Here is a 26,092-nt window from a genome sequence, read left to right as displayed (position 1 = left end):
ATAGGTAACGCCCACATGTAAAAGCTGAGCCTCCATGATTGAAAGAACTGAAATGCATCGAATGAAAGGGGTGGGGCCAGGGAAGTGAGTCTGGGGCACGTGTCCCTGCTGCCCCCCCCCCTAGCTCTGATGAAAGGGGTGGAGCCAGGGACAGCCAGTCTGTGGCACTGAGCCTGGGGCATGTTTCCCCTCTGCGCCCCCCCCCCCCCAGCTCTAATTAAAAGGGCAGGGCTTGGGAAAGTCTTCTGCCCCCCAGCTCTGATTAAAGGGGCGGGGCCTGTGAAAGTCAGTCTGTGGCACATGTTCCTGCTGCCCCCCCCCTAGCTCTGATGAAAGGGGTGGAGCCAGGGACAGCCAGTCTGTGGCACTGAGCCTGGGGCATGTTTCCCTTCTGCCCCCCCCCCCCCAGCTCTAATTAAAAGGGCAGGGCTTGGGAAAGTCTTCTGCCCCCCAGCTCTGATTAAAGGGGCGGGGCCTGTGAAAGTCAGTCTGTGGCACATGTCTTTGCTGCCCCCCCTAGCTCTGATGAAAGGGGGGGAGCCAGGGACAGCCAGTCTGTGGCACTGAGTCTGGGGCATGTTTCCCTTCTGCCCACCCAGCTCTAATTAAAGGGGCAGGGCTTGGGAAAGTCAGTCAGTGTCATGGAGCCTGGGGCATGTGTCCCTTATGCCCCCCTTGTCCCAGCTTTGATGAAAGGGGCAGGGCCTGGGGAAGTCAGTTATTGTCAGGGAGTCTGGGGCACGTGTCCCTTATGCCCCCCTCCCTTGCCCCAGCTCTGATGGAGAGAGACAGTCATCACACTGCAGCCGGAGGATCGGCATGGCAGCCTGGCGACCATCATTTTCAGATGGAGACATCCATACCAGCAGATCTCCTCATATTTTTATACTTGTGGGTCCCCTTTAAAGGAAAGCTGAGATGCCTCCTTCTGAAGACGCCGCTATTTCTTGTATCTCAGAAAGCCAGGGGATTACCATGACTGCCAGGCAGATAGCATTTTTTAGTAGACAGAAACGGCAGGGTCCACGTGTGTGCCTAAGATCATCCAATGACAGGCTCCCCCTTGGGGTCCACCCATGGTGGTCCTCCGGCTTCAATACTGTCATGCCGATGTGGAAAGCCGGAGAAAAGTCACAAGTCCCGACTTCGGGGCGACTCAACGCTTGGCTGTCAGCGTGACTGATCCATAAGGACGCTCAGGGATGGTTTTATGGCGGAGGAGCTGGGAGGCAGACGGAGTTCCTATCTTTGGTCTGGAATTGTCATCGAAGGTTTAACGAGGGAGCCATGCTGTGTATCCAGAGGAAGGTGGGAGGACGTAACGCGTACGGGCCGAGCCGGAGGCCGCTTAGGGAGTCATTAGAGGGGAGTGAAGTGTCTGAGTCACAATTGTAACATTTTACTGAAAGTAACTTTCCATGTGACTTCCACGCTTTGATGTTCCATCTTTCCAGGAGCCAATCACGTGTGCAGATTTATAGATCCTCCTTCTAGCAGCTGTTACTGCATTAAAGAGGACCCGTCACCCACTTCATGAATCATTCCTGAGGGGTCACCCTATACAGAGACAGGATCAGTGTGCAGATAAGCTCCACCTACTATCATTGGGCTCCAGTGACATGCCTAGGCTGGGATGATGTCCTCAGTCTTCTGCAGCCAGGATTTCCCCAGTCTCCCAAGCCCAACCCCCCCCCCCCCCCAGTGATCAGACTGTACATTGTAAGGAGGCATTTCCCCAGTCTCCCAAGCCCAACCCCCCCCCCCCCCCAGTGATCAGACTGTACATTGTAACTTTGTAGAAGGGGAGGCATTTCCTCAGTCTCCCCTCCCCCAGTGATCAGACTGTACATTGTAACTTTGTAGAAGGAGGAGGGGTCATTTCCTCAGTCTCCCATCCCCCAGTGATCAGACTGTACATTGTAACTTTGTAGAAGGAGGAGAAGGCATCCCCCCCCCCCCCCCGTGATCAGACTGTACATTGTAACTTTGTAGAAGGAGGAAACATTTCCTCAGTCTCCCCTCCCCCAGTGATCAGACTGTACATTGTAACTTTGTAGAAGGAGGAGGAAGCATTTTCTCAGTCTCCCCTCCCCCAGTGATCAGACTGTACATTGTAACTTTGTAGCAAGCCACAAGAGGTTGCAGCAGGGGCTGACCTGTGTATAACATTTGTGAACACAACTAAGAACTGCACAGGCACCAGGATTTACATGATTGTGTCACTTCTGAGTCCAGGAAGTGGATGGTGATCCTGGATGATGCCTGAACAAATATGGTGCCATCCTTCTGGAGAGAGAAGCAGATGAAGGCATTGTCAGGGGGAGGGGGGGACTCCTGTGATCTCTGTGAGGGGTAATAAATACCTGGAAGGACTCATTACTCAGCATGCTGCAATCTATCTGATGACCGATCCATTTTAGGCAGTGCAGTCATCATCAGTGCTTAATGGCTGCTGATACAAGGCAGACCAGTTAGATAAGCAACAGTGGAAACGCAGCCAGCGTGTTCCCAGGTTCTAGCCCCGCCCACTATATCCCTCGGAGAGGAGAACGTTGTACTAAGGGGGTGTGGCCTCCACCTAGGGGCCCCATGAAAAACCTGCTGAACCTGGATGCTATATGAGATCAGGGGCTGATTTTAGCACAGTTGCAGTGACTTCTGGAAAGCATTGGGAGTTGACTGATACTGATCATTGCCCGGAGATCCCCTTTAATTTTCCTCTTTCTCACCATGCAGGGTGCTGGTTGGGGCCCCGTGGGATGGGCCGAACGGCAGCAGGCAGGGAGATGTCTATCGATGTATCGTCGGTGCCCACAGCAACTCGTCCTGTGCCAAGGTCAACCTGGGTAAGTCCCTTGAAGCCTCCCGCTATCAGCCATGGCAGCCTCTGAAAAGCCACTTAGACCTTCTGTCCCCTCCTGGGCTGTTGGCCCTATTTTCTTGAAGGTGTCATCGAGACAGGAAGTGAGGTTAAATCTTCCCAATGGAGACAAAGGCAGGGAAAAAAAGCCTAATTTGTAAAGGGTGGGTGAGGTAGCTCTGGACATTGTCAGCGGTGGGTGTTCTGCAGGGGTTTGACTGGTTGAGGGTCCACCAGGTGGGTCTCTTCAGGTGTGGAAAAGGGGTGGAGATGGGTGAGGAGCACCAGAAATGAAAGTCTTGAAAATTTCATATAATTAAAGGTTATATTGTGTATAAAAGGTCATGAAACAAAAGACGACGCGTTTCAGGGGGTGAAGGCTCCTCCTTCAGGGCTCCTGATGTCATAGGTGAGTCCCGGGACTGGAGGATCAATGTGGCTCAGCGTTCAATCAACACATCACTACACATAGGCCAGATACCCCCAGCTGCAGTACCCACCTGAGTCCAGGTACGCTGTGTCCCCAGTGCACCCAGGGCCTCCAAGTACAGTCCCAGTCCACCTGTCATCTAGTGACTCCAGTGTGCCCAGTGCCTCCAAGTATATTCCCAGTCCATGTGTCATCTACTGTCTTCAGTGTACCCAATGACTCCAAGTTTATTTCCAGTCCACACATCATCTTCTGACTCCAGTGCACCCAGTGCCTCCAAATATATTCCCAATCCACATATCATCTACTCACTCCAGTGCACCCAGTGCCTCCAAGTATGTTCCCAGTCCACATGTCATCTAGTGACTCCAGTGTCCCCAGAACCTCCAAGTACGCTCCCCGTCCAAACATCATCTTCTCTCTCCAGTGAGCCCAGTGCCTCCAAGTATATTCCCAGTCCATGTGTCATCTACTGTCTTCAGTGTGTCCAATGACTCCAAGTATATTCCCAGTCTACACATCATCTTCTGACTCCAGTGTGCCCAGTGCCTCCAAGTATATTCCCAGTCCACACATCATCTACTGACTCCAGTGTGCCCAGTACCTCCAAGTATATTCTCAGTCCACATATTATCTAGTAACTCCAGTGTGCCCAGTGCCTCCAAGTATATTCCCAGTCCACACATCATCTACTGACTCCAGTGCACCCAGTGCCTCCAAGTATATTCCCAGTCCACACATCATCTACTGACTCCAGTGCACCCAGTGCCTCCAAGTATATTCCCAGTCCACACATCATCTACTGACTCCAGTGCACCCAGTGCCTCCAAGTATATTCCCAGTCTACACATCATCTACTGACTCCAGTGTGCCCAGTACCTCCAAGTATATTCTCAGTCCACATATTATCTAGTAACTCCAGTGTGCCCAGTGCCTCCAAGTATATTCCCAGTCCACACATCATCTACTGACTCCAGTGCACCCAGTGCCTCCAAGTATACTCCCAGTCCACACATCATCTGCTGACTCCAGTGCCTCCAAGTATATTCCCAGTCCACACATCATCTTCTGACTCCAGGGTGCCCAGTGACTCCCAAGTATATTCCCAGTCCACACATCATCTACTGACTCCAGTGCACCCAGTGCCTCCAAGTATATTCCCAGGCCACACATCATCTACTGACTTCAGTGTGCCCAGTGCCTCCAAGTATACTCCCAGTCCACACATCATCTGCTGACTCCAGTGCACCCAGTGCCTCCAAGTATATTCCCAGTCCACACATCATCTTCTGACTCCAGTGTGCCCAGTGACTCCCAAGTATATTCCCAGTCCACACATCATCTACTGACTCCAGTGCACCCAGTGCCTCCAAGTATATTCCCAGGCCACACATCATCTTCTGACTCCAGTGTGCCCAGTGCCTCCAAGTATATTCCCAGTCCACACATCATCTTCTGACTCCAGTGTGCCCAGTGACTCCCAAGTATATTCCCGGTCCACACATCATCTTCTGACTCCAGTGTGCCCAGTGCCTCCAAGTATATTCCCAGTCCACACATCATCTACTGACTCCAGTGCACCCAGTGCCTCCAAGTATATTCCCAGTCTACACATCATCTACTGACTCCAGTGCACCCAGTACCTCCAAGTATATTCTCAGTCCACATATTATCTAGTAACTCCAGTGTGCCCAGTGCCTCCAAGTATATTCCCAGTCCACACATCATCTACTGACTCCAGTGCACCCAGTGCCTCCAAGTATATTCCCAGGCCACACATCATCTACTGACTCCAGTGTGCCCAGTGACTCCCAAGTATATTCCCAGTCCACACATCATCTACTGACTCCAGTGCACCCAGTGCCTCCAAGTATATTCCCAGTCCACACATCATCTTCTGACTCCAGGGTGCCCAGTGACTCCAAGTATATTCCCAGTACACACATCATCTGCTGACTCCAGTGCCTCCAAGTATATTCCCAGGCCACACATCATCTACTGACTCCAGTGTGCCCAGTGCCTCCAAGTATATTCCCAGTCCACACATCATCTGCTGACTCCAGTGCCTCCAAGTATATTCCCAGTCCACACATCATCTACTGACTCCAGTGCACCCAGTGCCTCCAAGTATATTCCCAGGCCACACATCATCTACTGACTCCAGTGTGCCCAGTACCTCCAAGTATATTCTCAGTCCACATATTATCTAGTAACTCCAGTGTGCCCAGTGCCTCCAAGTATATTCCCAGTCCACACATCATCTACTGACTCCAGTGCACCCAGTGCCTCCAAGTATATTCCCAGGCCACACATCATCTACTGACTCCAGTGTGCCCAGTGACTCCCAAGTATATTCCCAGTCCACACATCATCTACTGACTCCAGTGCACCCAGTGCCTCCAAGTATATTCCCAGGCCACACATCATCTACTGACTCCAGTGTGCCCAGTGCCTCCAAGTATACTCCCAGTCCACACATCATCTGCTGACTCCAGTGCCTCCAAGTATATTCCCAGTCCACACATCATCTTCTGACTCCAGGGTGCCCAGTGACTCCCAAGTATATTCCCAGTCCACACATCATCTACTGACTCCAGTGCACCCAGTGCCTCCAAGTATATTCCCAGGCCACACATCATCTTCTGACTCCAGTGTGCCCAGTGCCTCCAAGTATATTCCCAGTCCACACATCATCTTCTGACTCCAGTGTGCCCAGTGACTCCCAAGTATATTCCCGGTCCACACATCATCTACTGACTCCAGTGTGCCCAGTGCCTCCAAGTATATTCCCAGTCCACACATCATCTACTGACTCCAGTGCACCCAGCGCCTCCAATTATATTCTCAGTCCACACATCATCTTCTGACTCCAGTGTGCCCCATGACTCCAAGTATACTCCCAGTCCACATATCATCTAGTGACTGCAGTGCACCCAGCGGCTTCAAATATATTCCCTTCCACACATCTTCTGACTCCAGTGCACCCAGTACCTCCAAGTATATTCTCAGTCCACATATTATCTAATTACTACAGTGTGCCCAGTGCCTCCAAGTATATTCCCAGTCCACGTGTCATCCAGTGACTCCAGTATGCCCAGTGCCTCCAAGTATATTCCCAGTCCACATATCATCTACTGACTCCAGTGCACCCAGTGCCTCCAAGTACGCTTCCAGTCCACATGTCATCTAGTCCCTCTAGTGCCCCCAGATATGTTTCCAGTCCATGTCACATGTCATGCGTGCGTTCCACAGGTGATGTCGGTTTATCAAGCGAAATCACATCCGGCTCTCCTGTGGAACGCACGCCAGGCGCGGCCACGGAGCATCTTGGTGAAGGGTGAGCAAGTCAGCTGGCTACATGGAGGGGGCTGTTATTTCATTTTGGCGGTTCTTGCTGGTGCTGGTCTGGGCACGTCTTACTGTAGGCATAATAATTTGGGATTACTTTTTATGGCTCTACAATAAAAGCGGAGTTTCACTATTATCTGTTGTGTGTTCTTTGCTTCCATACATATCCTGGTTGCAGTGAGGAGATCAGGGTGCTACTGGGTTCTTGGCACCCATTCATTTTCAAAGCGATTCCGGTCCTCATGGCCTAAGGCCTTTTGGTGAGCATTGTAGAGTGTGATTTAACCCACGAGGGTGAGAAAGTTTTCCAAGATCTTTTCTACAGGCGCTGTGTGGGTGTTCAGGCAGACTGTTCTCTTCCATCATATGGTTGTTGGACTATGTTCACTCGTTTTTGATGTATTTTCCAGTTGGATTGTTTTTTATTCACTAAGTTTTCGCATTGCACTTTACAGAAGGTCTACTATCATCACCATTATCATCCATTCTTTCTGTATTTTATATTCGAAAACTGATGAAATTTTTGTATGGGGACTTCTTTTGAGTTTTTAATATTGATTGATGGACATTTAAGATCGAGTTTATGACTCTGATTATTGGGACTTAATTTCCTTTTTAATTTTATCACTTACCCAGGTATTATTCAATTTAAACAGCGCCCTTTTTACCGTAGAATTTCTGTTCAAACTTCCACAAAACCCAAAAGATCCAGACATAGACTGCAGTCCCCATGGTTTATGGCTATAACAGTAAGTTCCCTGATGGAGGAGCCTAAATCCCCTGAAATGTGTTGGGTATTTTTGTTCTGATCTTTTATATGACAATAAACACAATATTACCCTTTATTCATCAGATGTTTTCCATACCTCTCTATATGATGCTCCTAACCTACCAGAAATAAAAAGTCTGATGGAGGGTCTAAACCAGGGATCCTCAAACTACGGCCCTCCAGTTGTTTGGGAACTACACATCCCATGAGGCATTGTAAAACTCTGATATTCACAGACATGAATGGGATGATGGTAATTGTAGTTCCTTGTAGTTCCTGAACAACTGGAGGGCCATAGTTTGAAGACCCCTGGTCTAACCCAACTATATTCTAAGTTACAAGCCCTGGACTTGGACTTTTGGGTTGGGTGCTTTGGAGAAGTCTCCAAGCACATGAGGAACGTGCATTTCGGGACTTTTGGGTTTGGTGCTTCGGGGGGTGGGGGGTCCTTGCTTTCACTATTATCTCTGACTTTCCTTCCTATCATGTCTTGTTCTGGTCATATCTCCAGGTGAACAGGCTCTGCAGAGCGTCTCCAAGCACATGAGGAACGTGCATTTCGGGACTTTTGGGTTGGGTGCTTCGGAGAAGTCCTTGCTTCCACTATTATCTCTGACTTTTCTTCCTATGATGTCTTGTTCTGGTCATGTCTCCAGGTGAACAGGCTCTGCAGAACGTCTCCAAGCACATGAGGAACATACATTTCGGGACTTTGGGTTGGGTGCTTCATGGAGATGGTCCTTGCTTCCACTATTATCTCTGACTTTCCTTCCTATCATGTCTTGTTCTGGTCATGTCTCCAGGTGAACAGGCTCTGCAGAGCGTCTCCAAGCACATGAGGAACATGCATTTCGGGACTTTTGGGTTGGGTGCTTCGGAGAGGTCCTTGCTTCCACTATTATCTCTGACTTTCCTTCCTATCATGTCTTGTTCTGTTCATGTCTCCAAGCACATGAGGAACATGCATTTCGGGACTTTTGGGTTGGGTGCTTCGGGGGGGGGGGGGGTCCTTGCTCCCACTATTATCTCTGACTTTCCTTCCTATCATGTCTTGTTCTGGTCATGTCTCCAGGTGAACAGGCTCTACGGAACGTCTCCAAGCAGATGAGGAACATGCATTTCGGGACTTTTGGGTTGGGTGCTTCGGGGGGGTCCTTGCTCCCACTATTATCTCTGACTTTCCTTCCTATCATGTCTTGTTCTGGTCATGTCTCCAGGTGAACAGGCTCTGTGGAACGTTTCCAAGCAGATGAGGAACATGCATTTCGGGACTTTTGGGTTGGGTGCTTTCTGAGAGGTCCTTGCTTCCACTATTATCTCTGACTTTCCTTCCTATGTCTTGTTCTGGTCATGTCTACAGGTGAACAGGCTCTGCAGCACGTTACAAGCACATGAGGAACATGCATTTCGGGACTTTTGGGTTGGGTGCTTCGGAGAGGTCCTTGCTTTCACTATTATCTCTGACTTTTCTTCCTATGTCTTGTTCTGGTCATGTCTCCAGGTGAACAGGCTCTGCGGAACGTCTCCAAGCACATGAAGAACATGCATTTCGGGATGGCGCTGACCCAGGACGCACGTGGCGGGTTTGTGGTAAGACTCTTGGCATAGAACACCAATTCCCGAGCTGTATAGTAGTAAACCCAATTCAGGAGAGCCAGAAAATAGCTGCTTCAATCACAAGCTTCTTTTTTTTAGCCCGTAGTGCTGGGCGCAAAAAGTGAACCAAAAAAAGTAGATGTGTACTTAGGGTGTGTCATACAGTCCCCCCCTTCCCGACCCCCCGGGGTGCAAGACTCCCAACGGGGGCAAGCTTCTCACACAGGTGTCTTGGTTTTTCAACAGGCCCCCTCGATGATTAGAACGTAACCACCAATGTAATTATTTGTGTCGTTCTTCTTTCTTGGATGGTGATGTTGAGGGCGTTCACATGTTGTTCCAATACGCCGGCTTAGTGGGTTAACGTCAGGGCGGTCAGAGGAGGGGGGGAAGGGCATTTTTGTGGTCAAAAGAAAGCATGCCCGCTCCACGCTGCCATCTAGAGCCAAAACAAGCATTCCCCTGACTGCGGGCAGGACAGGTAAGACTTCCGCTGAGTCCCGGGTAAACAGCGCACAGCCAGCACATTGCGAAATAACGGCATCAGCTCTTTTCCACCGCGGCTCGGGGGTCACACATCCTCCTGGATCAGTTCCAAAACAAAAAGAAAATGTTAGAAGGTGAAATATGTGAACACTGCGTACCCCATTGCTGGTACTTTAGGGGGAAAAACATTCAGGGGATCTTGTGAATATCATTGCGTCACACAACAAGGTGTAAAGATTCCGGAGTGCCGCAATAGAAGCCCAACTTGTGTTATATTTTATTTTCATGTTACCTTCGTTTTGTGTTCTAACCCTTCAACTCTCCCCTCTGTATATTGTTCATTTCTATCTCCCGTCTGATCAATGTGTATAAACAATGTTACTTTGTATCTCTCTATTACCCGTCTGATCAATGTTTATAAACAATGTTACTTTGTATCTCTCTATCTCCTGTCTGATCAATGTTTATAAACAATGTTACTTTGTATCTCTCTATCTCTCGTCTGATCAATGTTTATAAACAATGTTACTTTGTATCTCTCTATCTCCCGTCTGATCAATGTTTATAAACAATGTTACTTTGTATCTCTCTATCTCCCGTCTGATCAATGTTTATAAACAATGTTACTTTGTATCTCTCTATCTCCAGTCTGATCAATGTTTATAAACAATGTTACTTTGTATCTCTCTATCTCCCGTCTGATCAATGTTTATAAACAATGTTACTTTGTATCTCTCTATCTCCCGTCTGATCAATGTTTATAAGCAATGTTACTTTGTATCTCTCTATCTCCAGTCTGATCAATGTTTATAAACAATGTTACTTTGTATCTCTCTATCTCCTGTCTGATCAATGTGTATAAACAATGTTACTTTGTATCTCTCTATCTCCTTTCTGATTAATGTTTATAAACAATGTTACTTTGTATCTCTCCATCTCCCGTCTGATCAATGTTTATAAACAATGTTACTTTGTATCTCTCTATCTCCCGTCTGATCAATGTTTATAAACAATGTTACTTTGTATCTCTCTATCTCCGGTCTGATCAATGTTTATAAACAATGTTACTTTGTATCAATCTATCTCCCGTCTGATCAATGTTTATAAACAGTTACTTTGTATCTCTCTATCTCCAATCTGATCAATGTTTATAAACAATGTTACTTTGTATCTCTCTATCTCCCGTCTGATCAATGTTTTTAAACAATGTTACTTTGTATCTCTCTATCTCCCGTCTGATCTATGTTTATAAACAATGTTACTTTGTATCTCTCTATCTCCGATCTGATCAATGTTTATAAACAATGTTACTTTGTATCTCTCGATCTCCCGTCTGATCAATGTTTATAAACAATGTTACTTTGTATCTCTCTATTGCCCGTCTGATCAATGTTTATAAACAATGTTACTTTGTATCTCTCTATCTCCTGTCTGATCAATGTTTATAAACAATATTACTTTGTATCTCTCTATCTCCCATCTGATCAATGTTTATAAACAATGTTACTTTGTATCTCTCTCTCTCCTGTTTGATCAATGTTTATAAACAATGTTACTTTGTATCTCTCTATCTCCGATCTGATCAATGTTAATAAACAATATTACTTTGTATCTCTCTATCTCCTGTCTGATCAATGTTTATAAAAAATGTTACTTTGTATCTCTCTATCTCCTGTCTGAACAATGTTTATAAACAATGTTACTTTGTATCTCTCTATCTCCGGTCTGATCAATGTTTATAAACAATGTTACTTTGTATCTCTCTATCTCCGATCTGATCAATGTTTATAAACAATGTTACTTTGTATCTCTCTATCTCCTGTTTGATCAATGTTTATAAACAATGTTACTTTGTATCTCTCTATTGCCCGTCTGATCAATGTTTATAAACAATGTTACTTTGTATCGCTCTATCTCCTGTCTGATCAATGTTTATAAACAATGTTACTTTGTATCTCTCTATCTCCTGTCTGATCAATGTTTATAAACAATGTTGCTTTGTATTTCTCTATCTCCGGTCTGATCAATGTTTATAAACAATGTTACTTTGTATCTATCTCCCATCTGATCAATGTTTATAATCAATGTTACTTTGTATCTCTCTATCCCCCGTCTGACCAACGTTTATAAACAATGTTACTTTGTATTGCTCTATCTCCTGTCTGATCAATGTTTATAAACAATGTTACTTTGTATCTCTCTATCTCCTGTCTGATCAATGTTTATAAACAATGTTCCTTTGTATCTCTCCTCTGATCAATGATTATCTAATCTCCTATTTCCTTTTTCCTATTTATTACCTATTTATTTATTAGTTATTTATTTTATTATCCTTTTATTTCCTGTTTATTATCTCCTATTTCTTATTATTCTATTTCCTAATTCTTATCTACTGTTTGTCTGATGATCGAAAGATAAAATGTTTATAAACAATGTTACTTTGTATCTTTCTATCTCCCAAGGCAACATAGGCCTCCCCTAGGCCACTGTTACATGCAGAAAAGCCTGATGATAGAAAGATACAGAGATGAAAACAGAGTTTATGTCAGGACTTTGTCAGGTGTAGTAGACCCCTGATGAAGTCTTTCAGAGAAGGTGGTACTTCCTTGTACTTTTATTACTGTTTGTGATTGTGTGTTGTTGTCTACCAGGCCTGTGCCCCACTCTGGTCCCAGGAGTGCGGCTCCTCCATGTACAGCACCGGGATCTGTGCCAGCGTTGATGCCTCTTTCAGACCTACGGGAACCATTGCACCGACAGCACAACGTGAGTCACCCTGGGTAGTGCTGTGGCTGTGTGATGCTATTAGACTGTGCTGCCACTTTAAGTTTTAGGCGGCACTGAGTCACATGATATGGGGATATGGTACTCTGCCTAAAATTGGTTATATGTGCTTTATTCAACCTGATTCCTCATTTGTACACTGCGCTCATTTCCCATCCTGTACCAAGCCCTTGTGGTATATTTAAATCCCAATTCCAGTGTCTCCTCTTGCCTCAGCTGATGACAATGCCATATCTACCAAAATTATGGTTCTGAATCCTGGGACACTGCTAACCCTGCCCACGGTCCACATGTCACCCATCCAGTTTCTGGGTTGGCACATCCAAATCAAACTCACTTAATGGGTTGTCCTGCCCAGACTGCCCTCTAGATATGCGGAGACTGACCCTCCGCACTCACCTCATGGGTTGGTCCACAGTTTCACCTTCACATTAGTGTCCCCTGCCCTCCTTCAAATCACCACCTACGGTAGTGTCCTGTGCCCCCTCTTCACAACACAGCCATGACAGAAGTGTCCTCTGCCCCCCCTTCACATCACCGCCTCCCCTGGGTGTCCTCTGCCCCCCTTCACATCACAGAACCACCCCAGCATATCCTCTGCCCCCCTTCACATCACCCCCATAGTGGTGCCCTGTGCCCTGTCTTCACATCACAGCCCCTACAGCAGTGTCCTCTGCCCCCCTTCACATCACCACCTCCACAGTGGTGTCCTCTGTCCTGTCTTCACATCACAGCCCCCCCTGGGTGTCCTCTGCCCCCCTTCACATCACAGTCACAGCACCCCCCCCCCCCAGCGTGTCCTCTGTCCCCTTTCACATCACCCTCATAGTGGTGTCCTGTGCCCTGTCTTCACATCACAGCCCCTACAGCAGTGTCCTCTGCCCCCCTTCATATCACCCCTTCCACAGTGGTGTCCTCTGCCCTTTCTTCACATCACAGCCCCTCAGGGTGTCCTCTGCCCCCCCCTTCACATCACAGCCCCCACAGCAGTGTCCTCTGCCCCCCTTTAACATCAGCCCCCTCTACAGTAGTGTCCTTTGCCCTGTCTTCACATCACAGCCCCCACAACAGTGTCCTCTGCACCCCCTCCAGATCACCCCTCCACAATGGTGTCCTCTGCCCTGTCTTCACATCATATCTCTCCCCAGGGTGTCCTTTGCCCCCCCCCCCTTCACATCGCAGCCCCAAACGTCAGTGTCCTCTGCCCTCCCTCACATCACCCCATCCACAGTGGTGTCCTCTGCCATCTTCACATCACAGTCCCCCCAGGGTATCCTCTGAAAATGGGGAACTTTGATTAAATCTAGCTGTGTTTGATGAGATCTGGATCATCCTTATTAAAAACCCACAATTTGAAACAAAAAACTGTAAAATTGGTGTGTTACATAGTTACAGTATATATTGCATCTGGTTGAAAAAGGGAAAAAGGCACAAGTCTACCCAGTTAGGGCCAGAGGTAGTTTGGAGGTGATTGGGTGTAATGTATTTTATTTCGAAGATCTTGCAGAGGTGGCATTCATTTTGGGATGTCACTTCACCTTCGAGGTGTCCTTTTCCTTCTCTTCTAGGATGCTCCACGTACCTGGACATCGTCATCCTCCTGGATGGATCGAACAGTATCTACCCCTGGTTCGAGGTGCAGAACTTCCTCAGCAACATTCTCAGCAAGTTTTTCATCGGCCCCGACCAGATCCAGGTTTGTAAATTTGGTCAGTGATTAGTGACACGGATAAAGTAATCCAATATTGCAATATGTCTGCAGTCTCTGACCATCTCCTGTAGTATGTCTGCAGTCTCTGACCATCTCCTGTACTATGTCTGCAGTCTCTGACCATCTCCTGTAGTATGTCTGCAGTCTCTGACCATCTCCTGTACTATATCTGCAGTCTCTGACCATCTCCTGTACGATGTCTGCAGTCTCTGACCATCTCCTGTAGTATGTCTGCAGTCTCTGACCATCTCCTGTAGTATGTCTGCAGTCTCTGACCATCCTCTGTTGTATGTCTGCAGTCTGTGACCATCTCCTGTAGTATGTCTGCAGTCTCTGACTGTCTCCTGTAGTATGTCTGCAGTCTCTGACTGTCTCCTGTAGTATGTCTGCAGTCTGTGACCCTCTCCTGTAGTATGTCTGCAGTCTGTGACCATCTCCTGTAGTATGTCTGCAGTCTGTGACCCTCTCCTGTAGTATGTCTGCAGTCTGTGACCATCTCCTGTAGTATGTCTGCAGTCTCTGACCCTCTCCTGTAGTATGTCTGCAGTCTGTGACCATCTCCTGTAGTATGTCTGCAGTCTCTGACTGTCTCCTGTAGTATGTCTGCAGTCTCTGACCATCTCCTGTAGTATGTCTGCAGTCTGTGACCGTCTCCTGTAGTATGTCTGCAGTCTCTGACTGTCTCCTGTAGTATGTCTGCAGTCTCTGACTGTCTCCTGTAGCATGTCTGCAGTCTCTGACTGTCTCCTGTAGCATGTCTGCAGTCTCTGACTGTTTCCTGTAGCATGTCTGCAGTCTCTGACTGTCTCCTGTAGCATGCCTGCAGTCTCTGACCATCTCCTGTAGTATGTCTGCAGTCTCTGACCATCCTCTGTTGTATGTCTGCAGTCTGTGACCGTCTCCTGTAGTATGTCTGCAGTCTCTGACTGTCTCCTGTAGCATGTCTGCAGTCTCTGACTGTCTCCTGTAGCATGCCTGCAGTCTCTGACCATCTCCTGTAGTATGTCTGCAGTCTCTGACCATCCTCTGTTGTATGTCTGCAGTCTGTGACCGTCTCCTGTTGTATGTCTGCAGTCTGTGACCATCTCCTGTAGTATGTCTGCAGTCTGTGACCATCTCCTGTAGTATGTCTGCAGTCTCTGACTGTCTCCTGTAGTATGTCTGCAGTCTCTGACTGTCTCCTGTAGTATGTCTGCAGTCTCTGACTGTCTCCTGTAGCATGTCTGCAGTCTCTGACTGTTTCCTGTAGCATGTCTGCAGTCTCTGACTGTCTCCTGTAGCATGTTTGCAGTCTCTGACTGTCTCCTGTAGCATGCCTGCAGTCTCTGACCATCTCCTGTAGTATGTCTGCAGTCTCTGACCATCCTCTGTTGTATGTCTGCAGTCTGTGACCGTCTCCTGTAGTATGTCTGCAGTCTGTGACCATCTCCTGTAGTATGTCTGCAGTCTGTGACCATCTCCTGTAGTATGTCTGCAGTCTCTGACTGTCTCCTGTAGTATGTCTGCAGTCTCTGACTGTCTCCTGTAGCATGTCTGCAGTCTCTGACTGTCTCCTGTAGCATGTCTGCAGTCTCTGACTGTTTCCTGTAGCATGTCTGCAGTCTCTGACTGTCTCCTGTAGCATGTTTGCAGTCTCTGACTGTCTCCTGTAGCATGCCTGCAGTCTCTGACCATCTCCTGTAGTATGTCTGCAGTCTCTGACCATCCTCTGTTGTATGTCTGCAGTCTGTGACCGTCTCCTGTAGTATGTCTGCAGTCTGTGACCATCTCCTGTAGTATGTCTGCAGTCTGTGACCATCTCCTGTAGTATGTCTGCAGTCTCTGACTGTCTCCTGTAGCATGTCTGCAGTCTCTGACTGTCTCCTGTAGCATGTCTGCAGTCTCTGACTGTCTCCTGTAGCATGTTTGCAGTCTCTGACTGTCTCCTGTAGCATGCCTGCAGTCTCTGACCGTCTCCTGTAGTATGTCCAGTCTTGGTCTATTTTCTGTAGCATTTCATACACTTTACATTGTGTTGCCCCTCAGTGATATCAGGAACTGCTCTTATCGAGTAACTTGACCACCACTGATCTTCGGTATCCAAAATGAAAAAGAAGGTCCATTCTGATTACTCCCACCTGGCCCTTTAAAAAAAATAAAAATCAGTAAAGTTATTTTGTAAAGCAATTTACAGATGTGCACATGTATGAGTACCTAGCGTGTCACTCCTAATCCTCGGATCCTGACACTTCCTGTGTGGTTTGCAACTGCGTTCCGTGCGCTTTATTTAGAAACAGACGCTGATGGCTGCAAATTTACATTAATGACCCAAGGCGTAAATAAACCACACGCATCTGCGAAGTGGAGGAGTCATCAGGATTGAAACAATGACACACACACAGATTCTGACAAACAGCTGTGAGTGGCGTGTTCTCAGATATTGGGTGGTTTAGGTGGCTTAGGGTCATGGTGCGTGCCTTTAAAAGCAGGGCATCTGTGGTTGAAGTGATTGCCAACGCTTGCATTGAAGACCAAAGGTATTTGCATGTCTCATTCCATCACATACCTCAATATTATGCTATATATGCACTATACACCAGCGGTTCTGGATGTACGTCTGGTTGATGGGCCAGAAAGGATTGATTTTTATTGCTTTGCATGCTGTCCTGAAATGAGAAATAGTCCTCTTATTTTTGGGATATGTTATGGAATTAGACATTCAGTTCTCGAAGACTTTACTGTACTATACTCTGATTCTGTTGGAGGGCTTTTTGATTCCTTAGTACCTTCTCACCCATATGGTTAGATTGTCTTATTGGAAACAGGTAAAAATCCATATTTTGCAGAATTATTCTTTACCTTTTAACCCCTTCTGGACAGGTAGGGGTCTTGCAGTATGGGGAGGTAGCCGTGCACGAGTGGTCTCTGAAAGACTATGCGACTTCTCGGGAGGTGATAGATGCTGCCAAGAACATCAGTCGCCAAGAAGGACGGGAGACCAGGACAGCATTTGCCATACACAAAGCTTGGTAAGTCCAATAGCAGGGTTTGCATATTTCAGGGGCCGTAATGGGCATGTCAGGGGTCCCTATGCAAGATCTAAACCAGTCCTTACTCTTATTACTTTTCCCTGAATCATACATATGCCAACCTTACTTATGACTTCTCGGAAGGTGAATCATGAAAGGGGTCCCTGTGCAAGATCTGAACCAACCATTACCCCCATTGCCATTCCTTAAATCATACATATACCAACATTATTTACTACAGTATTACAACTACAAGGCAGGGGTCTTGCAGTATGGGGGTGTAGCTGTGCATGAGTGGTCTCTATGGGAATATATGACTTCTGTGGAGGTGATAGATGCTGCTAAGAACATCAGTCACCAGGAAAGAAGGGGCTAGTATATTTTAAGATTTGAACAGATTGTTACACCCATTGCTGTCCCCAATAAGACACATGGCAACCTTATTTACTACATTACTGTAAATATAAGATAGGAGTCTTGCAGTATGGGGATGTAGTTGTGCATGAGTAATATCTAAAAGACTATACAATATCTCAGGAGGTGATAGATGCTACCAAGAACATAAGTCACCATAAAGGACAGGGCTTGTATATTTTTGGGGCTGTAATGGATATGTAAGCGGTCCCTGTGCAAGATCTGAACAAATCGTTACCCCCATTGCTATTCCCTGAATCGTACATATGTCACACACCATCCAATGCTTACAAACAATTTTTTTTACTGGAATGCCAATTTAATCTAGTAATTGGGAAATAATAACAAAATTAATGCATTTATGGTTCAGCTATATCTTTATTGCTCTAGATAATCAATTTATCCGGACAATAAAAGTATATAGTACTGACGTCGTCCCTCCAGCCATGAACCCTCTGTAAGAAAAGCGCTGAATAAATTACTGTTTATAGTTCAGTCCCTGCAACAGATTCTTATGAAGTGATTGTTTTGGCGGTTCTTGAGGTTAATGATGGGATTATCTGTGACCCCCTGGTCTGCCTCTTTCAGCTCAGAAGCGTTCAGCCCTGAGAGGGGTGGAAGAGAAGGTGCAACCAGGCTCCTCATTGTTGTGACTGATGGAGAATCACATGATGGGGAAGAGCTGCCCCTCGCCTTGGCTGAATGTGAAAAGCGTGACATCACCCGCTACGCAATCGCGGTAAGTTACCTGCTGTTCCTTGCTGGCTGACTACACAATATGCTACTTACCACTATTTGATGGCATCATGAATGTACCCTTGGGGTACCATTCTCAAAAATGTGTTATTGAACAGACAATTATTGTACCATTTTTTTCTTCTACATAGATATAGAAATAAAAGTTAAACTCAGAATGAACAGGCTGCATGTAAGCTGATCGTGCCTATGACTGCCCTCTGTTGAATTCATACACACATGACATCTCTGAACTGGACACTCAATGTATTATTTTTTTATTCCAGGTCCTCGGAAATTACATGAGGAGACAGCAAGACCCAAACTCCTTCATTAATGAAATTAAATACATCGCCAGTGACCCCGATGAGAAATATTTCTTCAATGTGACGGATGAGGCAGCGCTGAATGACATTGTGGATGCTTTAGGGGATCGGATCTTCAGCTTAGAAGGTGATAATACACCCAAACATGACAGTCATAAATGTGACCGTGACATCACAGTGCTGCTTGTGACATCACAATTCTTACTGGGGCATCATCAGAGCTGGTGATGGGGGGAAGGGATACAGGCAGTCTGCCCCTCCACTTCTCAAATCCATATTAGCATGAAAACATGCTGAGGTGAATGGTTTAAGAGGAGTCCAAAGCTAAGGGGTGCAAGAAGAGCGCTGGACTGAGTAGTGCAAGATGAGTGCAGAGCTGAGTAATGCAAGGTGAGTGCAGAGCTGAGTAGTGCTGGGCGGTGCAAAAGGAATGTAGCTGAGTAATGCAATGTGGGTTCAAAGTTGGGTGGTGCCAGAGGGACGGAGCTGAGTAATGCAAGGTTAGTGCAGAGCTGGAGCGGTGCCAAAGGGATGGAGCTGTATAGTGCAATATAGGTGCAGAGCTGAGTAGTGCTGGGCATTGAAAAAGGAACGTAACTAAGTAGTGCAATGTGGGTGCAGATTTGGGCAGTGCCAGGGGGACAGGGCTTAGTAGTGCAACATGGGTGCAGATCAGGACGGTGCCAGAAGTACTGAGCTAAGTCGTGCAAAGTAGGTGCAAAGCTGGGAGCGGTGCTAAAGGGGACAGAGCTGAGCTGAGTTGTGCCGTACCAGAGGGATAGAGGTGAGTAGTGCATCGTGGGTGCAGAGTTGGGCAATGCCAGAGGAGCAGAGCTGGGTAGTGGAAGGTGAGTTCAAAGCTGGGCTGTGCCAAAGGTACGGAGCTGTAGAGTGCTGGATGGTGCACAGGGGGTGCAGAGCTGGGTGGTGCACAGGGGGTGCAGAGCTGGATGGTGCACAGGGGGTGCAGAGCTGAGTGGTGCACAGGGGGTGCAAAGATGGGTGTTGCACAGGGGGCACAGAGCTGAGTGGTGCACAGAGGGGCGCAGAGCTGAGTGGTGCACAGAGGGGCGCAGAGCTGAGTGGTGCACAGAGGGGCACAGAGCTGAGTGGTTCACAGAGGGGCGCAGAGCTGAGTGGTGCACAGGGGGTGCAGAGCTGAGTGGTGCATAGGGGGTGCAGAGCTGAGTGGTGCACAGGGGCCGCAGAGCTGAGTGGTGCACAGAGGGGCGCAGAGCTGAGTGGTGCACAGAGGGGCGCAGAGCTGAGTGGTGCACAGAGGGGCGCAGAGCTGAGTGGTGCACAGGGGCCGCAGAGCTGAGTGGTGCACAGAGGGGCGCAGAGCTGAGTGGTGCACAGAGGGGCGCAGAGCTGAGTGGTGCACAGAGGGGCGCAGAGCTGAGTGGTGCACAGAGGGGCGCAGAGCTGAGTGGTGCACAGGGGGCGCAGAGCTGAGTGGTGCACAGGGGGCGCAGAGCTGAGTGGTACACAGAGGAGTGCAGAGCTGGGTGGTGCACAGAGGAGTGCAGAGCTGGGTGGTGCACAGAGGAGTGCAGAGCTGGGTGGTGCACAGGGGGCGCAGAGCTATGTGGTGCACAGGGGGCGCAGAGCTATGTGGTGCACAGGGGGCGCAGAGCTATGTGGTGCACAGGGGGCGCAGAGCTGAGTGGTGCACAGGGGGTGCAGGGCTGAGTGGTTCATGCTATCAGCTGAGCATTATTGCAAAAATCAGCCCTCCACTATAATACACAATGATTTTTATCAGCGTTTCTTCTCCAGGGACTCACGGGACCAACGAAAGCTCCTTCGAACTGGAGATGTCACAAGTCGGCTTCTCGATTCACGTCCTGGAGGTGAGAAGATCGGAGAGCCTGCCTGTTACTACTAACAAACATCTGCTAGAATTCACAAATCTCTCAGGTGGAGCTAAACCAACCAATACGAGTCCCATGATTGGAAGGAGTGGTAAACCCAACATACCAGAGATGGTCATCTAAAGACCAACTCTGGCTAAAGACCTGTGTTTTATTTATGGGCCGATAGGGGAGGTGTTATAACTTCTGCTAGGTTATTGCTGTCTGTGACCCCGTTGGGGAAATTCTTTCTCACTTCCTGTTTCGGTGACCCCAAATGTAAAGATGGAAATCATCCCAATGGATTCCCCTCACTTTCTGTCAATTTGAAGAGCGTTTCCCATAGACAGCATTTAAAAGTAAAGGTTTAAACCCCTCCGAGGCCCAATTTTATCTTGGGCATCCTCCTAAGCCTGACTGTCCCTGGCCCACCCCTTTCATTCTTTTTATTCTTTTCATTCGTTCTTTAAATCATGGAGGCTCAGCATTTTCAAATTCCCCCTGCCTAGGAATGCCCACTCCTCCAGACTGACTTCCACCCATCAAGTCATTTTCATATTTGCATAACTCCACCCAAGAGGAGCCCACTGCTTGCATCAGGGCTGAGGGCTCTTGAGAGGTGCTCTGAGGCAGGTGCAGGAAGGTCACGGCTGGTGGGAAGGGCTGGCAGGGTGCTGTTCATGGCTTCCTGAAATAATCACAGCACCCTGCTGGCCACTCCCATCTGGTGCCCTGATATTTAGAGAAGAGGTCTGAGTGTGACCAACTCATAAATTGGACGTAATGGGGGGTGCCCAGATATTTAGAGGTGGGGTCTGGGTGGGACTAACCCATAAACTGCATGTGATGGGGGGGGGGCAGATATTTAAAGGAGAGGTGGGGCAGACCCATACATTGGATGTGATGGCATTTTTATATTTGCATAACTCCACCCAAGAGGAGCCCACTGCTTGCATCAGGGCTGAGGGCTCTTGAGAAGCGCTTCGAGGCAGGTGCAGGTAGGTCACGGCTGGTGGGAAGGGCTGGCAGGGTGCTGTTCATAGCTTCCTGAAAAAATCACAGCGCCCTGCTGGCCCCTCCCACTAGGCATAGAGAAGCACAGGGACCCAGTGATGACATAAAATAAGGTATGCCATATAAATTTAAAATTTTCTTTAAAAATGTTGTTAGCATGTTAATGAAGGGGGAAGGGAGGAAACTTAAAACTTCAGCTTTAAATCTTCCTCTCATATGCAAATTATAGAAGCATCCCTATATTTGTATATAAGAGTCCACATTCCATGTCATTAAACAATGTCTCAGTAGTTTATGAGGGACAACTGTGTAAGTGGATGCTGGGTGTTCTGGCACAAATGTCTTTCATCGCCGTCAGAGCAGACGACACGCGTTTGAAGTCATAATTCATGTCAGGAGCATATTTGTTAAACACATAACTACAAGATGTTTTCAGGACTGTGACACGCCAGCCTGAACATCTGTTACAACCCGACTCCAGATGAAACTTTTTTCCTTTTTAGTGGGATAAGAATTTGAACCATCTGTCAAGTTTGTATTGCATTCTGTGTCTCCGTTCAGTTGATTTTGCTTTGCTTCCTGTCTTGGTGACATCTGCAGGGTATGAGGAGAAGGTGAATCACCTGGACTGAAAGACCCAGGCTACAACACAACCTGATAGGGGTTCTATCCACAGTGAAAAAAAAAGTTTTGGATGGATTTGGGCTTTGATAAAATACAGTGAATGATTAAATCTCCAGGCTGTTGTTGGGGGGGGGGGGGGGGTCTGTGTGTGTCTATTGGGAAAGGATTTTCTTCACTTCCTGTCCCAGAAATGCAACAGGAAATGGGAGGAATTCTTTCCAAATTGAGGAGAAATTCCCTCTTAAACAATTGCCACTGGAACAAGTATCCTATAGACCTCGACTGTCCCGGATTTTCCGGGACAGTCCTGCATTTTGGCTGATGCCGTGTCTCAGACTGTGTCCTGGGATCACAATGTCAGCCTGGTTTGAGGTTCTGCACGTGTAACTCAGAAAGGCATTAATTGAAGGACTCTGGGCAATGAGTGGGCAGTCCCAATATATTTAGAGGTGGGGTCTTGGTGGGATCAACCCATAAACTGTATGTGATGGGGGGTGCCCATATATTTAGAGGAGAGGTGGGGCAGACCCATAAATTGGATGTGATGGGGGGTGCCCAGATATTTTAGAGGTGGGGTCTGGGTGTAACCAACCCATAAAGTGGATGTGATGGGTGGTGCCCAAATATTTAGAGAAGAGGTCTGAATGTGACCAACTCATAAATAGGAAGTAATGGGTGGTGCCCAGCTATTTAGAGGTGGGGTCTGGGTGGGAACAACCCATGAATTGCATGTGATGAGTGGTGCCCAGATATTTCGAGGAAAGGTGTGGGTGGGACCAACCCATAAATTAGATGGGATGGGTGGTGCCCAGATATTTTGAGGTGGGGTCTGGGTGGATCCAACCCATAAATTGCATGTGATGGGTGGTGCCCAGATATTTAGAGGGGAGGTGGGACTATCCAAAAAAGTGGATGTGATTGGTGGTGCTCATATATTTAGAGGAGAGGTCTGGGTGAGACCAACCCATGAATTGAATGTGATGGGTGGTGCACAGATATTTAAAGGAGAGGTGTGAGTGGACCAACCCATAAACTGGATGTGAAGGGTGAAGCCCAGATATTTGGAGGAGAGGTGGGCCCAACCCATAAATTGGATGTGTCGCGTGGTGTCCAGATACTTAAAGGAGAGGTCTGGGTGGGTGGTTCCACCCATAAATTGGATGTGATGGATGGTGCCCAGATAATCAGAGGTGGAGTCTGGGTGAGACCAAACCATAAACTGAATGTGATGGGTGGTGCCCATATTTTAAAGGAGAGGTCTGGGTGAGACCAAACCATAAACTGATTGTGATGGGTGGTTCCCATATTTTAAAGGGGAGGTCTGGGTGGGGCCAACCCATAAAATAGATGTGATGGGTGATGCCCAGATATTTAGAGGAAAGGTCTGTGTAGGACGAACCCATAAAGCGGATGTGATTGATGGTGCCCAGATAATTAGAGGAGAGGTGGGACTAACCCATAAAGTGAATATGATTGGTGATGTCCAGATATTTAGAGGTGGGATCTGGGTGGGACCAACACATAAAGCGGATGTGATTGGTGGTGTCCAGATATTAAAAGGTCCGTTCTAGGTGGGACCAGCCTTTAAAGTGGGCATAAATTGGGTGCATGATATGCAGACTGTTGGTGCGGTAACAGTATCCTGAGATATGGGACCATAATGTTGGTAAGCATGGAATCCCCATTGGAAGTTTCCCAATCTATTCCTGTTCTGGGGGCAACTTAAAAATTGAGTTCACAGAGAGTTTGGTGATATTGTGTCTCTTCTCAGCCCCTCTATGTTAGTATAATACAGATTTGTCCCCACTTTTTCTCCCCACAGGATGGGATTTTGTTTGGGACGGTTGGCGCGTACAACTGGGATGGTGCCGTGCTGAAGGAGTACAAGGACAGCCGGGTGATGCCTCCTCGTGCCGCCTTTGAGAAAGAGTTCCCGGTCAAGATGAAGAACCACGCTGCTTACCTTGGTAGTCTGACATTCTGGCACTCGGCTGGGGAGCTAGCACTTTATACAAGGCAGGGTTCCCTTTTCACTGGCAGGGAGCAAAACTGTATTCCCACATCTGACACCATGTTCTTCAGCCCCCAGCACTGTCACATTGGTTATGGGGGGATGATCCCCCATAATGGAACTCACCAATGACCAGCCCCCAACGCTCTCACGTTGGGTATGAGGGCTTGAACCCCCATAATAGAGCTCACCAATAAACCTGTACCACTGTGGCATTGGGTACAAGAGTTATATCCCAATAATGGAGCTCACTTATCACCAGGCCCAAGCATTTACACGTTGGTTATGGGAGGGTTGATCCCCCATAATGGAGCTCACCAATGACCAGCCCCCAGCACTGTCACATTGCGTATGGGGGGTTGACGCTGACCAATCACCATCCCCCAGTACTGTCACATTAGGTATTAGGGTTTGAACCCCCCCCCCACCACCACCCATAATGGAGCTCCCCAGTCAACAGTAGCATTGGTGTGGTTGCCATTGACCTTCGAGGGCATCACTGAGGATCTGGGAGGTGATGAAGATGCACTAGAGGATGACAGGCAGAGGGGTAGGCAGGAGAGGCATCCACCTTGGGCACCTTAGCAGAACGGAGGCTCAGAAAGGAAAGAACCTGCAACCTGTACTACTCAATATTTCACTGCACATGGGGGCAGGGGGTGCAGTTTAACCTTGCCTCCATAGGTGCTGTAGGACCTTGTCCTGGCACTGATGCCAATCACAAGGTGGGGAATGGGGTCCACACGAAAATGGTAGCATACAATAGCACAATGCAATACCCCATTTACCTTCCAATCTTGTTCCCTAGGTTATACGGTTTCCTCCATCATGCTTCGCAGCGGAAAAGCATTGTACGTGGCCGGAGCCCCAAGATTCAAACACAAGGGAAAGGTCATTTTATTCGAGATGTCCAGAAGAGGAGACCTGACCATCTCTCAAGCCCTGGTGGGGGAGCAGGTAAGTAAAAAGATGGCAAAAACTTCTTTAGATTATTTTTTTTTACAACGTTTTTATTGTTAGATTCATAAAAGATAGACAGGAACGTAGACTCAAAGTATTCAAAGAGTTATTTCCACCCAAGGCTTTCGTAGATCGCCATCTTTATCTCTTTTCCATAGCAGAGCCTTTGAGTAAATACAGCTGTGCAAGAGATATGGGCAATGTGAGGAGTTGAGAACAAAAAAGTATAAAATTTCTCTATTCAAAAGAGTTACTGTTTCTCCATATTTGTATTACTTTCCTTTATTGTGGGTAATTCTAAAGGCTAATATACCAGAGATTTAGAACCTCTATAGATCTGGAGGGAGCCATTTGTGGTGGCCTTCACCTTCTTTCTCATTATGGTACTTAGTGTCCTCTACTTCTGTAGATCTGGAGGAACCCGTTTGTGGTGAGCTTCACCTTTTCCTTTATTGTGGTACTAAGTGGTACTGTTCTCTCCTTCTATAGATCTTGAGGGATCCATTTGTGGTGGGCTTCACATTCTCCTTTGTTGTAGTACTCAATGTCCTCTCCTTTTGTAGATTGAGAGGTATCCAATTGTGGTGGGCTTAACTTTTTCCTTTATTGTGGTACTTAATGTTCACTCCTTCTGTAGATCTAGAGGGTTCCATTTGTGGTGGCCTTCACCTTCTTTCTCATTGCGATACTTACTGTCCTCTCCTTCTGTAGATCTTGAGGGATCCATTTGTGGTGGGCTTCACCTTTTCCTTTATTGTAAAACTCAATGTCCTCTCCTTCTATAGATATGGAGGGATCCATTTGTGGTGGGCTTCAGCATTACCTTTATTGGGTACTCAATGTCCTCTTCTGTAGATCTGGAGGGTTCCATACATGGTGGGCTTCACCTTTACCTTTATTGCGAAAACTCAATGTCCTCTTTTGTAGATCTGGAGGGTTCCATACATGGTGGGCTTCACCTTTACCTTTATTGCGGCACTCAATGTCCTCTTCTGTAGATCTGGGTGGTTCTATACATGGTGGGCTTCACCTTTACCTTTATTGCGAAATCTCAATGTCCTCTTCTGTAGATCTGGATGGTTCCATACATGGTGGGCTTCACCTTTACCTTTATTGCGGCACTCAATGTCCTCTTCTGTAGATCTGGGTGGTTCCATACATGG

The 26,092-nt window shown here is 47.4% G+C and overlaps 1 protein-coding gene across 1 annotated transcript in view; it reads left to right on the top strand.

Annotated features, from left to right (window-relative positions):
• ITGA10 (integrin subunit alpha 10) overlaps positions 1–26,092 on the top strand; it is a 64,759-nt gene that overhangs the window by 6,496 nt on the left and 32,171 nt on the right. The window contains exons 3-12 of the mRNA XM_082275324.1: positions 2,737–2,846; positions 8,909–8,997; positions 12,141–12,255; positions 13,842–13,969; positions 16,844–16,992; positions 17,995–18,145; positions 18,429–18,594; positions 20,247–20,320; positions 23,781–23,925; positions 24,778–24,926. Coding sequence (XP_082131450.1) covers positions 2,737–2,846; positions 8,909–8,997; positions 12,141–12,255; positions 13,842–13,969; positions 16,844–16,992; positions 17,995–18,145; positions 18,429–18,594; positions 20,247–20,320; positions 23,781–23,925; positions 24,778–24,926 — 1,276 coding nt within the window. The remainder of the gene's footprint in view (positions 1–2,736; positions 2,847–8,908; positions 8,998–12,140; positions 12,256–13,841; positions 13,970–16,843; positions 16,993–17,994; positions 18,146–18,428; positions 18,595–20,246; positions 20,321–23,780; positions 23,926–24,777; positions 24,927–26,092) is intronic.

The sequence above is a fragment of the Pelophylax lessonae genome (assembly GCF_965119305.1).
Source record: "Pelophylax lessonae genome assembly, chromosome: 13".
NCBI classification, from domain to species: Eukaryota; Metazoa; Chordata; class Amphibia; order Anura; family Ranidae; genus Pelophylax; species Pelophylax lessonae.
The sequence above is the reverse complement of the archived record's forward strand: the minus strand, read 5'-3'. Positions and strand labels throughout refer to the sequence as shown.